Raw genomic sequence first — 13514 nt, forward strand, 5'->3', positions numbered from 1 at the left:
CTCTAAAATCACCTGGAATCTCTGATATACTAAGTACCCATCAATCTCTACGAGGTACCTAAGTGATAACTGCGAGCCTTGTCCTTTGCTTTAAATTGTTGCCTTCACCGCGCCCCTTAACCATGAGGTGACCACCTCTCTTCGATCCTTCGCGAACAAAAGCACACCCTCGAATTAACCGCAGCTTTCCTTCGCTATGACACCCAAACTCCCTCCAATCCTTGTCGGCCTTCTGCTCCTCAAGCAAGCCGCATGCTTCTATCTCCCTGGCGTTTCGCCCTCGTCATACTCTCGAGGCGACCAACTTGAAGTAAATGTCAACGCCCTCACACCTTCGATATCCCGGCACGACGAGCAAATACATGCCGTGGTTGCCTTCGACTATTACCATCCCGCTTTTCACTTCTGCCAGCCTGAAGGAGGACCTCAGCCCAGGCGAGAGTCGCTGGGTAGTATCATATTCGGCGACCGCATTCAAAGCTCCCCGTTTCAGTTGTGGATGGGATTGAATCAGACATGCAAAATTGCTTGTACGGGTGACACGTTTGATGAGAGATCAACAGCCTTTGTCAATCAGAGGATTGCGGAGGCCTACAACGTGAATTTCTTTGTTGATGGACTGCCGGCCGCCGAATTGAGAGAGGATCCCCTCACCCATGAACGGTTCGCCAGTCCCGGGTTTCCCCTGGGGAAAGTGCAAGAGGATGGGACGAGGATTCTACACAACCACTGGGATATCATCATCGACTATCACACGGCAGGGCTTCGCGGACTGAAATACCGTGTAGTTGGCGTCCTAGTCCAGCCACAATCCTACGCTGATTCTCACGCCTCGGATGATGGCAAGGCAAGTTGCGCTTTCGATTCCGGCCCTCTTGTCCTGAAGGAAGGGGGAGGAACACCAGTCACCTATACATACAGTGTTTACTGGCGTCCTTCAGACACGGCTTGGGCCACCCGCTGGGATAAATTGCTGCATATCGTCGACCCCAAAATTCACTGGTTTTCTCTCATCAATTCGGCCATCTTTGTCGTCTTCCTGATCGGTATGGTCAGCACCGTCTTGGTCCGGGCGCTTCGCAAGGACATTGCTAGATATAATCGACTGGATAACATCAGCCTGGATGATTTCTCGGGGACCTCTGCTGTTGATGAAGACGTCCAAGAAGACTCGGGCTGGAAGCTGGTGCACGGCGACGTCTTCCGACCGCCTCGCTATGCGCTGTTATTGAGTGTGTTACTGGGGAATGGCACGCAGCTCTTCGTGATGACAGCCATGACGGTGGCGTTCGCCATGTTAGGGTTTCTTTCACCTTCCAACCGGGGTTGGCTCACATCCATTGGTCTTCTGCTCTACACCATCTTTGGCTGTATTGGCGGATACGTGTCGGCGCGAGCCTACAAGACCTTTGGCGGAGAGAAATGGAAACTCAACATCGCACTCACACCCGTTTTCGTCCCTGGCATTGTATTTGGAACATTCTTCCTCCTCAACCTCTTTGTCTGGGCGAAGGGAGCTAGTGGCGCGGTGCCGTTCACGACGATGCTGGCCATCATCTCCATATGGTTCCTCATCAGCGTGCCGTTGAGCGTAGCCGGGTCATGGTATGGGTTCAAATCGCCGGCAATTGAGCCGCCGACGCGAGTCAACCAGATTCCGCGACAGATTCCGCCTGTGGCGCGTTCCCTCCGGCCACTTCCCTCCCTTTTGCTCACGGGCATCCTGCCATTCTGCGCCATCTTTGTGGAATTGTACTTTATCATGACATCGCTGTGGACGAGTAAGATCTATTACATGTTTGGATTTTTGTTCATTTGCTACGGGCTGATGGCGATGACATGCGCTTGCACCACCATCCTGCTGGTGTACTTTTTGCTTTGTGCCGAGGATTATCGCTGGCAGTGGAGGGCGTTCTTTGGCGCGGGGATGACGGGCGGGTATGTGTTCCTGAATGCATTGGGATTCTGGGCAACGAGGGTCACCTTTGGAGGACTCACCGGAGCGGTTCTTTATGTGGGCTACTCGGCACTCCTCAGTTTCTTGGTTGCTGTTCTCACTGGTAAGAGATCTAACAACCCTGTCATGCCGAGTAGATGGTTGAACTGACTCTTGTATAAGGCACGATCGGATTTTTATCGTCGTATGTTTTTGTCCACCGCATCTACGGATCGATCAAGGTCGACTGAGCGCCACCGGTCAGTCGAATTTTGTATCTTATGACTGGGAGTTGGAGGCAAATGGGAGGAGGAAAAAGCAAACTTTGAAGCGATCCGAGATGAATATCAGGATTGATTGTATATTTGATGGGAAGGCTGGTAGAAAGTCTCCACACACTGACGATCTCGGATGAAGGTGCGAATACGGCCAGGAACCAGCATGAAGCAGAATAGCGAAACCCACAATGTGTTGCAGAATGCTGTTGTTTCAGAACGGGAACCATCAGTCAAAAGGAAAGGGATCAGCACGAGCGGAAGAGGTGATCGTCGATGGCCTATCCACTGCATTCGGCGTCTGCTGGCCACCTGGACGCGCTCGTCCCCAATGTGATTGTTCTCCGTTCATATCTGTCCGCTGGTTGAGCTTCTGGATATCGATCCGTGGGTCCCAAATGTCGTCTATGGAGGATCGCATTTTGTTTTGTTTGTTGTAGTTGTGCTCGTTGCTTGTTGTCCTTTTTTCTTGGTTCCTACTTGACTGTTGCCGGAAAGAGAGGAGGCGAAATGCGGCCGCATTTCTTGTGGAGCAAGGTAACAGCCATGGCCAACAGTGTCACATCCAGGACCGGGTATATTTGATTGAGAACAAACATGTGGCAAGCCCCCAAAGTAGCACCTAGGTAGAGTTGAGGAGAGACTTGGAAAGAGAGTATCGACCGAAAGGGACGTTTGTGGGCCACTGACGTTGACTCGGACAAAGATGTGGACGGGAAGATGCACGAGGAAAGGTTGTGTTACGTAGGTAGTGTGAGACGGGAGAGGGGAGTGAGAGAGGGGAAATGGTGGTTACACAATGCAGTCTGCGCTCTCTGTCTCTCTTACATTATTCATCCCTATATCTGTGAGGAGAAAGCGGAAGGTGGCCCCAGACGGATGCGAGACGGCTAATAGTAAAATGCAGAAGCATGAGGGAATTGAATCAGTTCTGTGTATTTGTAGTCCGTGCCGTACTAGCAATCGTGGTAATAGCTGCCCGAGAGTATACTGTAGATCGGATATCTAGGAACGACGCCCGCCCAGAGAGACAAATGGCCAGGTGATGCAGGTCGTTGCAGATGGTGCGTGGGTGGCACCCAGTGGCTGCCCTTGGTGGCTCTCGGGTGGCTCTTGGATGGTCCTTAAGCGGCCTCTCAATGGTCTATTAGCGGCCTAAGTGGACTGCCTGGCGCCGGGGTGGTTGCTGGTGCTGTTGAGTAGGTTAGTCACAGACACGCGCAGACGTCACCGTGCAGCAGCCACTAGCCCCCGTTCCTTCAACTTCCCGCACTCCCAGTGGCCAGTGGCCAGGCACAATGGCCTGTGTCGTCGACTTGTCTCGGTTCTCTGTTCTCTTCCCTCTGGTCTCCAACTGTATATACACATCCACGACACTGAGACTGCCATATTGTGCGAGACTGATTGACTCCATCTTCCGTCCACTTCCACCCATTCACTCTTCCGAAGCACGCTATCCACCTCGCCACACCCATTCGGGTGTCGCGCACCGCACCGTCGCTGTCTCTACCACAGTATTCTCCCTCAAACTATCCTCACACCTCACACCTCATCATTAACCGTTTCTTTAGCACTATCATACTTTTCCACCTTGCTATCGTTTCCGCCTTGCCAGTAGTCCGCCCATCATTCGGCATTGTCCTATTCACACCCCTCCACTCTCTTGTATCTTGACCTGGACCTCCTCGCAACATCCCTGGGACTGATTGATCCATCTTCCAGGACAAGACGGCGCCTCGCTGTATGCCATAGCGGCCGGACACGCGCAACTGGACTGTCTGAACCATCCTCTTTCACGAGACCTGACCCTCACGTCCTGCCCAACTTTACTCTCCATGCCTGCCCATCGACTGCTGCGAGGTTGCAGACACCGAAGTTGGACGATTGAGTGTCTGCATCCGCAATAATGAAGTCGTCAAAATCCCAGCGTCTTGGAATGCCCCCTCGTGGCCGCTCTTCACGAAGCACCGATGGCCATGGAACGGCGACAAGATCGGAAGAGGAAATCATGGGAGAGAGAAGAAGTGGCACGGACGCGTCCTCCCAGACCCCCACCTCAGCGCACCACCAAGTGACGACTATCTTGACACGCGAGAACTCGGCTGGAATGGAGGCAATGCGACGAAGGATGAGTGCCGCGCTAGCTCAAAGACAACAAATGCGTGCTGCTGCTGCCGCCGCAGCCAGTGCTTCTAGCGGGTCTTCCGATACCGTGAAACAAGACGACTCTTCCGAACCCTCGACGTCTCTGCAGCAGACCGAGTCGAGTTCGGATGAATCAGTCAATACCGGTGCCCTCTCGACAGATTCCGCCCGGACTATCAGGGCCTCTTTTGACATGACTCCGGGGACTGTCAGAACCCCTTCATATCCGTTCCCTCGCATGGCTTTGCGTCTCGATCGCCACGTCAGCCACCGCTCAGGTCCCTCTCACAGACCGTTTACTCTCTTGTCTCCCACCAATGAGCCGCCGTTGAGCGCAGACCCTGCACAGCTTCCCCATCCGCAACGACAAGCATCCTCTTCGGACCTGAGTACACCAATTGGCCAGACACCAATGAGCCCAGGTTATCATGAAGACCCCACTTTCCCAGCGCCGGACTTGTATGATATCATCCTGATGCTCAATGCTGAACCAGGTCTAGATATGTGGTGGATCAATGTCACCGAGATTCTGTCCGAGGTCTATGGCGCTGAACGAACATCGCTGGCGGTTCCTGGCGATATCACCGATCTAGAGAACGTGCCGTGGGGCCAGAAGGCAACCTACAATGTCAATGGCAGTGAAGGGGTGGTTTATTCACAATTGGAATCCCTGGCTACTTCTGACGCCGACACCACCTCTGTAGGCCGACGGCCAGATCCAGGCGGTAGGATCCCCAGCGAGGCTAGTTCAGCTCCTCCACGTCGGCCTCCTCTTCTGTCCCGGCATTCTATCGCAGGCCCCACTCCCGATCTATCTGCGAGAGGTGCGCGCCAGCGACCCGCAGGGCCTGTCCGCGCCTATAGCACCGTACCCAAAGAGCCCGCAGACGAAGTCGTGGCGATCTCGCCGCTCTTGCCCAGGCTGACCAGGCAGGCCGCTACACCTCGGTCGATGTCCGTGGCAGATTCGGATCCCTTGGTATTCAGAGGGCAGTACAACTCGTCTGGTTCCGGCTCGTCGACTCTTAGATGTCATGTTCATCGTTCGATCCAACCGCTAGAGGCCGAGCCTGACCCTTTACTTGTCCGTACGGGAGTTGCATCCTTGTTTGGTAAGAGGAAGCCTGTCGTATTGACGAGGGCCTATACAGATACTGCGCCAAGACAGTCACCAAAGGCAAAAGGAAGGGAAGATGATCGAAGTGCGCCACCGACGCCCTCGGCAGGGAGTTTTGACGACCGCAAACTTGCCCGACCCGGAGATAATTCGATGTTGCAGAGCGCTTTTCGCGCCTTTGACGAGTATGAGCAACCAGAACCCTCACCTTGGTCGCAGAGCCCTTCACCCTCGCCTGCTGCACGCCCCGACCCAGCTGAATCGCCTTTTTTCACGCAACCTACGGCATCCATCGACGAGACTGCATTCGAACAGAATCCTCCTGCGTACGACTATGCATCCACGGCCAATCAGTCATTGAGTGCGATAGGGGCTGACATGTCCAAGACACTTATTCACGTGCCACTGATACAACCAGTTTTGGCTAGAGGAACTATGGCGTCTAATCTCCGTTTTCCGATAGCCATCCTTTCATTTCTGTCTTCGCTGAACCCGTATCCACGTAGCCTCCGACATTCTTTGGAAGCCCTACTTCCACATCTGGCAAGCTCATATTCACTTGCGCAGCAGTACAGCGCGCTTCAGGATCGTCTGCGCGGCACCCCAGGCAGTCGACATGGAGCGGCGTTCGGCCTTGGTGGCACATTCTCTGATGAAGGCTCGGAACTCGAGCTAGTGGCTGAGCTGAGTGGGCAAATTGCGCAGGATAAAGAGAACGCCAAATCATGGACATACCAAGAAGATCTCAGCCCTGGTGTTCTCAGGGAGAGTCCTGGCAGCTCTATCGCGAGCACGCCACTCTTGGAGCAGTTTGGCTTGAGTTCGGGACAACCTCCAACCCCAGGTGGCAAGACGGGCGCTGAAATGGTGGACAGCTATTTCTCTGCTAGAAGACAGAGAGCCGGTCAACAGCCACTGACGCCTGGCCCGCGACCGACAAGGGACGAGACAGAACAAGGCAAGCATTCAACGGAAAATACTTCCGCGAGTTCAAAGGCGGCTGGGAAGAAAAATACTACAGGTAGCGCCACGAAGACGCAGCCCGACCCTCCAAGTCCGGTGGCGCTTCGGACGGCGATCATCGGTTCTGAAGGTGAAGCTGGAGACCATTCTTCCGCCTTGTACGATAGGATTGATGCTCCTCTGCGGCGAAACACTGCTCGGCGTATAAGCGAGCACAAAGATGACGGCGAGAGACCTTTACCTGAGCTAATATCGTCTCTGATGCTCAATGCGGTTCCACTACAACTTTTCCTGGCCAAGCCGAATACTGGGGACTTGGTTTGGACAAATCGTAAATTTGACGCGTTCCGAAGTCAAGGAGAAGGTCGAGTGCGAGATCCCTGGAAGAACGTCCACCCAGCAGACAGAAATGGCCTGGTCAAGCTATGGAATGAAGCTCTCAGAACGGGGAGTCAGTTCACCCACTATATCCGCGTCAAGAGATTCAACAGTGACAGCGATTTCCGCTGGTTTGTATTTCGAGCGAGCACTTTGCTGAGTAACAACGGCCGGCTCCTGTACTGGATCGGGTCATTCCTAGATGTACATGAACAGTACATGAAAAACCTCGAGGCCAGTGAAAAGGAGGCCATTATGGCTCGTGATACAAAGATTCGTGCACTTGCAGATGCCATTCCACAGATTCTGTTTGAGGCCATCGAAGGAGATGGCATTGTTGCCGTCAACCAACAATGGCATTCCTATTCAGGCCAGACTCTCGAAGATGCTCGAGGCTTAGGGTTTGCGAAACATGTCCATCGCGATGATCTGCATAAATGCGGCATTCTGGCACCATCAGATGTCGCGGCCATCGCTCGGTCTTCAGCGGCTAGTGCCTCTTCGTCCAGCGACTCGAACAGAACAATCGCAGCGGTTGCGCCGCCGCTTCCTGCACAGAAGAATCTCTTCTCGCCTGATCTGAGTTCGCTAGATCGGATGATCAAGTCAGGCTCGGTCGTCGTGGAGAAGGACGAAAATGGACGTCTGTCTTACCTGACCGAGATCCGCTTGAAATCGAGAGGGGGTGGGTATCGCTGGTTTCTCGTACGTCTTGTTCGGGTTGACACTGGCTTATGGCAGAGTCAGAGCGGAAAGGCATCTTGGTACGGGACATGCACCGATATTGAGACACGAAAAGCCCTGGAACGAGAACTAAACCAAGCGAATGAGAAGGTTCACTCAGAAATGGAGTCCAAGACCAAATTCTTCGCCAACATGTCCCATGAAATTCGAACACCACTCAACGGCATTTTGGGTAGCATGCCCTGGTTGGTCGAATCAGAACTTGATCACGATCAGAGGCGGACAGTAGACACCATTCAAAATAGCGCCAACAACTTAAGGGAGCTTGTCGACAACATCCTGGATGTGACCAAAGTTGAGGCTGGCAAAATGACGCTGCTTCCGAAGTGGTTTCACGTCCGGGCACTCTGCGAGGAGGTGGTGGATACCGTGTCATCCAGAGCCATCGAGCGTGGACTGGAACTCAATTATTCACTGGAAGCCAGTGTTCCTTCAATGGTAAAGGGGGATGCCTTCAGAGTACGCCAGGTTCTGCTCAATCTCCTAGGGAATTCCGTCAAATTTACCGAACAAGGCGAGGTGTACATGCGATGTTCTTACCGCGAGGCTGACCCGGCCAATTCAACAGCACAGGCGGATAACTCTGGCCTGCTCTCATTTACTGTGGTCGACACCGGGCGTGGTTTCAACGAAGACGATTTCAAGCGGCTTTTCAAGCAGTTTGGTCAAATTGGGGGCGGCAGCAGTCATGAGGCAGGCTCAGGCTTGGGGCTTTTCCTCTCTAAGCAGCTGGTCGAGATGCATGGAGGCGAGCTTTCCGTGAAGAGCAAAGCAGGTGAGGGCTCGACTTTCAGCTTTTACATCAGGGTCGAAGTGGCTCCTCCTGGATCTGAAGTCACCTCCCCCCCGGTAGCCGCTAGAGCCGGTCAACAACAGAGGCAGTCACCTTCGTTGGGAGGGAGTGCCAGATCGAGATCCGATAATAAGACCACGACGATGGCGTCTGCCCGGGGTCTTTCGTACAGCGAGGGAGTCATTCAGACGCCCGGCCTGTCCGGATACGTCAGCTCCCCTCTGCAACAGGCACCTGCGTCGCCGGTCGTCTCATCACCAACTCTGGTCTCACCGCCGGTCCTCCCGTCAGATAGCTCTGGATTGTCGATGCGATCAAACTCAGGCAATATAGCGCCCATCTCATCGGCCACTTCGACAGTGCAGACGCCCGAATTCGCACCTCCGCCTGAATCGGCCGTCTCCACGAACGAACGACCAATCTTGACGGAAAAGGCAATTGCATCCCACCCGATTTTTAAGCGGAGCAAGAGCGACAACGACGGAAGCGGACTGGTGTCGGAACAGGCACATCCTCAGACGTATTCCATCATCATTATTTGCCCTGCAGAGCATGCACGGACGGCGATCAAGCAGCATATTGAGCACGTGGTTCCATACTCGATCGCGGCCAATGTCACGACCATTCCAGATATTGGTTCCTTCCTAGATCTCTTGAACGGGCCATCTCCGGCCACTTTCACACATATCGTCTTGGACATTCCGGCGACTTCAGACATTATGCTGTTTATGCGTCAGATGGTCAACTACAGCGGTCCAGTGATACCAGCATTGGTGGTGATTACAGACCACTACCAAAAGCGGGATATTTTGGATGACTTCACTACCCTGACGGCCAGCGGACGTAGAGCTTACATGATTCACAAACCGGTCAAGCCCTCGGTGTTCGCCATGATTTTTGATCCTGCACAGTTACGCAACCTGAGCAAGGATCGAGCGCGCGAGGTTGCGCAGTCAAGCTCTGACGACTTCCGACACATTGCCAACTTGGTCAAGGACAAGATTGGTGGAAGAGAGCACCGGGTGCTGCTGGTTGAGGACAGCGATGTGAACCGGATGGTGATCCAGCGGTACCTCAAGAAAGTGGCGCTAGTCAACGAGTGTGCCAAGGACGGGCAGCAGTGTGTGGAAATGGTTCAGGGCAAACCACACGGGTACTATTCGCTCATCATCTGTGACATTCAGATGCCGGTCAAAAACGGGTATGAGGCATGTACGGAAATACGGGAGTGGGAGAGGAGTCACGGGTACCGGCCGTCGCCGATCATGGCACTGACAGCGCACGCGATGCCAGAGGAACGCGCAGCAGCGGCGAATGCTGGATTTACCGACTATCTTACCAAACCGGTTGATTTTAATGTGCTGGGGACGATGATGATGACGCTACTGGACCCAAGCGTGCCACACGTGTTCTTACGTGATAGGCCTCTCGAGTCTTGATTTTTTCGAGGCGCAGGGAAACGATTCTCGGGTAAAGGAAACCTCTGCGTCTGTGTGTGCTGTCCACAGGCAAGGGTCACTAGTTCCACTGCATTGTCACAGCGTTGAGCGAGTCATTGCGAATCATTCTGGAGGTGGCGTTTTCTTGTTCGTTACCAGTGGCAACTTTTCTGCATCTTGATGTCGGGGCAGGATGGACGACGCGCTATAAAGAGGCTGATGGGCAGCAGCCAAATTGTTTTCATCAAAAAGGGAACGGGTGGGTAATGGGGGAAGGAGTAATAAAGGCTCGACCAACACCAGGGGTGGGATGGTAATGATACGAATGTACATGGCAACGGGGTTAAAGGGGACCAACCTTGATGTCGATATGTTTAGGGCCAAAGCATTGGGGGAAAGGGCAAGTCCTCGACGAGAACCACGAGATGCATGAATAGGCGTGGAGGCAAGCTGACATTAACACTTGCGAGAAAAGCGTTCCGCCTCTCTTTGGGCGGCGAGATAAGGATGAAAGAAAGTAGCTTAGCTCGGCTGGCTGTCCAGCTGGCAACCAGCCGAGAAGGTAGATGTATCTACTTGTACCGCGCTAATGTGTTGAATGAGTGAAGCAGGAGAGAGGTGAATGTCTGATGAGCGATGACGATGTGGTGAGTGGGAGGTTGAATTGGGGTTGTTGGACTGAGTTCGTTTTCCATGCCTTGGCAAGGCCTTACGTCGGCATCGCGCACAAATCATGAACCTAGGTTCTGGGTAGTTGTACCAGCCATTGGTACCTAGCTGAATTGTGATTCCAGGAAGGTGGGTGTTCCGGGGGAGGGAAGGGCGGCTACGGCTAGGGGGTCCATTGGGGGCCAGTAAGTACCTGTGACCTAGTGCGGCTGCCAGTCATTTGTAACCCACTCAACTATTTCTCAACGCCCAATGAGCCAGAGAGGATGGACAGCCAGGCAACCAGGCAGTCGGACAGCTACGGAGCGGGAGACCAGGCGCCAATTCGATTTTGTGACGCCCCCATGTTCTAGGTCTAAGGTCTACTGTAGATATGCGCAGGCCTGTCGTGTCTCTAGGCAAGCCTACGAGCCTAATGCCCATCGCCCTGTGCCCATCACCTGTGCCCCATCGCGCGTGCCCGTGCCACGCCTATACCCCAATCCACCCATAGCAATGTTATGCCTACCTGTTAGCTATTAGGTGTTGGCGATTACCTCTAATCACCTTAGGTACTCGGTACGTACCTGTAGATTCTCTTCTCTGCGCAGCCTCCCTGCGACGGCGGCAACAACCTAGTGACTGACTGCACCTTCCCACACTTTTCTTTTCTTATTTTTTTTTATTTTCAAAACTGACGACCACTCACCCACATCTTCATCACCACTCATCACCATCACCACCACCACAACCACTAACACCACCTCCACCTCCACGACCGCCATCTCCTCCTCGCTCCTCGCTCTCCCACTCTCCCACCAGCACCCTGCGCCATCACCTCACCCTCCCACGCGCCAACGCCCAACGCTTGCCCCTTTCTTGACCCTGCCTCTCGCTGCTTTCATCCGGCCTCTAACGTCGGGGCCTCTCTGCACTCCTGAATCCTCTTCGACAAATTCAACATGTGGCCCTCGTTTCCGCATCTACTGCTGCCCGCGCGCCTCAACCACCCCCTCAAAAAAGTAAAATGTGAAAGTTCAATGAGACAATTTCCCAATACCTTTCTTTCAACACTCCACGTCACACACACACACACATATACCCTTCGCAAGTGGCCGGTCCTCCACCTCTCCTCCATTTGTTCCGGCAAGATGAACTTTCCTATCTCAAACGGCCCTCCCGTCTCCTGGGCCGAATCACCGCTCTTCCCGCCTCTTCCCCCCTTGCTCACGTACCATCACGAACCTTCTCCGTCCTCGCTCCATTCGCCTTTCAGAACAGCCACTTCCGTCCGCCGTTTCGCTTCTAGATCCCGCGACTAAGGACCCTCAGGTCCTGGCAAAATGCCTCATCGACCCAATGATCGTTGTCGGCTTCCCGTTCCCTCCCATCAACTGCCTGACTCGGCTTCAGCTGAGACTCTGATCCCACCCTGCCATTTCGTGCTCGTGGAGGGTCTCTCTCCGCTCTCTTTGGTCAGACCTTGACGGACTTTTCCCTTCTGTCTGCCGGGCGGAAGGTGACGGACGGTGCCGACCCTGCTTCCACCCTGGCCCAGTCCTTCTCATCATCCTGCTCGAGAAGCGGGGTCGGTGGACTCATCATGACACCCCCCTCCTCTTGGGCCACGACTCATATTCGCCCGCCCAGAGCAAGGTGATGAGCTGGCAGTCCCCTCCCCTGCTCTCCTTGTGACGAGAGGAGCGCCCAAATTTGCCTATAAAAAGCCGTCTCTTCTGTCTGAAAGTCCTCCTTCCTCCTTCTTCCTTTTCTATCACTCGACTTCGAGGCACTCAACTAACCCGTCTCCTTTCTCTTCATCAATCTCAGTCCCAAGCCTCAAGGTCCTCCCTACCCCTAACAACCATACATTAAGTTGTCCTTGAACCCCTGCCTGACACTCCTCCTACTTATCATCTCTCCACCATGGCCACCGCCACATACTCTCGTCATCCCACTAGCTATGCCACTCACCAGAAGACCCTGCCCATCACCATGCCATCAGGGAAGGCTCCGGTCTACAGCTATCCCCAGTCCCGGGTTCTGGATTCTCCAGAACTGCCCGAGACGGGCACATCTTACGGTGGCAGCCGACCCTCTGCTGGCTCCTATTCCGTCAGATCTAGCTATGCGCCAAGTCACCACAGCAGCGGAGACGGTGATTCTTATGCGCATGCCGGCGTAGATGTTGTTGACATGCTCAGCGACAAAATGAATGCTGCCTTCGACCCCATCAGAATGGATCGCTCCCTGGCGAAACAGGCCCAGACGTAAGTGGAATTTCCAGCGCTCATGGCGAAAATTGGCAATCTGATCAGAAACAGATCTGGCGAATTAAATGCTAAACAGCGCGAGCTTCAAGAACTGCAAGCGATGGCCCAGAGGAGATTGAAATCCGCGCGGGTCAATTTCGCAGAAGGCGTGGAGGCCATCAAAGAAGCCCGCCGGGACGTCGAATACACGACTAAGAAAATTTCGTGCGTTCTCACACACGAGGCTCCGCCCCCCTTTCGGCAGGCGCAACAGTGGCCAGGCTGACTTTTTCGGGTGGTAGGGCGATGAAATCGAAGGCAGAGAAGAAACATCCGGAGGCGTACGCAAAAGCCAGCCGCAGTCGCCACGCATAACTCCGTGGCAGTCACGATTGACGATGTTACGATTTTCCTTGCCTTTCCACGTCGGACCGAGCATTATTGATTTCGCGACTCACTGAGAAATCTCCCATTTTGCGGAGGGGGGGATATGGAGGTGAATTTTCCTCTAGGCTTCCGCTCCGCCCAGACCTTTGATGTCGTCCGACCACAGCAAATCAGAGTCCATCATCAAACTCGAACAATCATTCGCCGGGAGGGCTAAATGCAGCCTTGGCGGTAGTCCTCCGGGGTGATTGACGTGGCAGTTGGGTTTAGGGTTCCGCTCCACCCCACGAATTGAGCCAAGTTTCTTGCTGCTTTTGCCCCGCATGGTGGCCAGGGCGATGGCGTGCATGACGCCAGGCCCATTTCTGCAACCAGAGAAATCGCCCAGTCGCCGAATTTGCACTGCAGTGATCGACTCTGCAGGAACCGACCACCCC

General features: G+C 54.1%; 3 protein-coding genes across 3 annotated transcripts; all 3 read left to right on the forward strand.

The window, feature by feature from the left end:
• Positions 1–196: 196 nt before the first annotated feature.
• On the forward strand, positions 197–2187 carry Z519_05163 (uncharacterized protein; the record flags this gene model as incomplete). Its single annotated transcript, XM_016762904.1, has 2 exons — positions 197–2060; positions 2120–2187. The coding sequence occupies 2 exons, from the start codon at positions 197–199 to the stop codon at positions 2185–2187; spliced, it is 1932 nt and encodes a 643-aa protein (XP_016620517.1).
• A 1930-nt stretch (positions 2188–4117) lies between these two features.
• Positions 4118–9790, forward strand: Z519_05164 (uncharacterized protein; the record flags this gene model as incomplete). Its single annotated transcript, XM_016762905.1, has 1 exon — positions 4118–9790. The coding sequence occupies one exon, from the start codon at positions 4118–4120 to the stop codon at positions 9788–9790; it is 5673 nt and encodes a 1890-aa protein (XP_016620518.1).
• A 2574-nt stretch (positions 9791–12364) lies between these two features.
• Z519_05165 (uncharacterized protein) lies at positions 12365–13065 on the forward strand (the record flags this gene model as incomplete). Its single annotated transcript, XM_016762906.1, has 3 exons — positions 12365–12708; positions 12763–12915; positions 12993–13065. 3 exons carry the CDS (start codon positions 12365–12367, stop codon positions 13063–13065), a joined length of 570 nt encoding a protein of 189 aa, XP_016620519.1.
• Between the last annotated feature and the right edge of the window lie 449 nt (positions 13066–13514).

The sequence above is a fragment of the Cladophialophora bantiana genome, assembly GCF_000835475.1.
Source record: "Cladophialophora bantiana CBS 173.52 unplaced genomic scaffold supercont1.7, whole genome shotgun sequence".
NCBI lineage: Eukaryota > Fungi > Ascomycota > Eurotiomycetes > Chaetothyriales > Herpotrichiellaceae > Cladophialophora > Cladophialophora bantiana.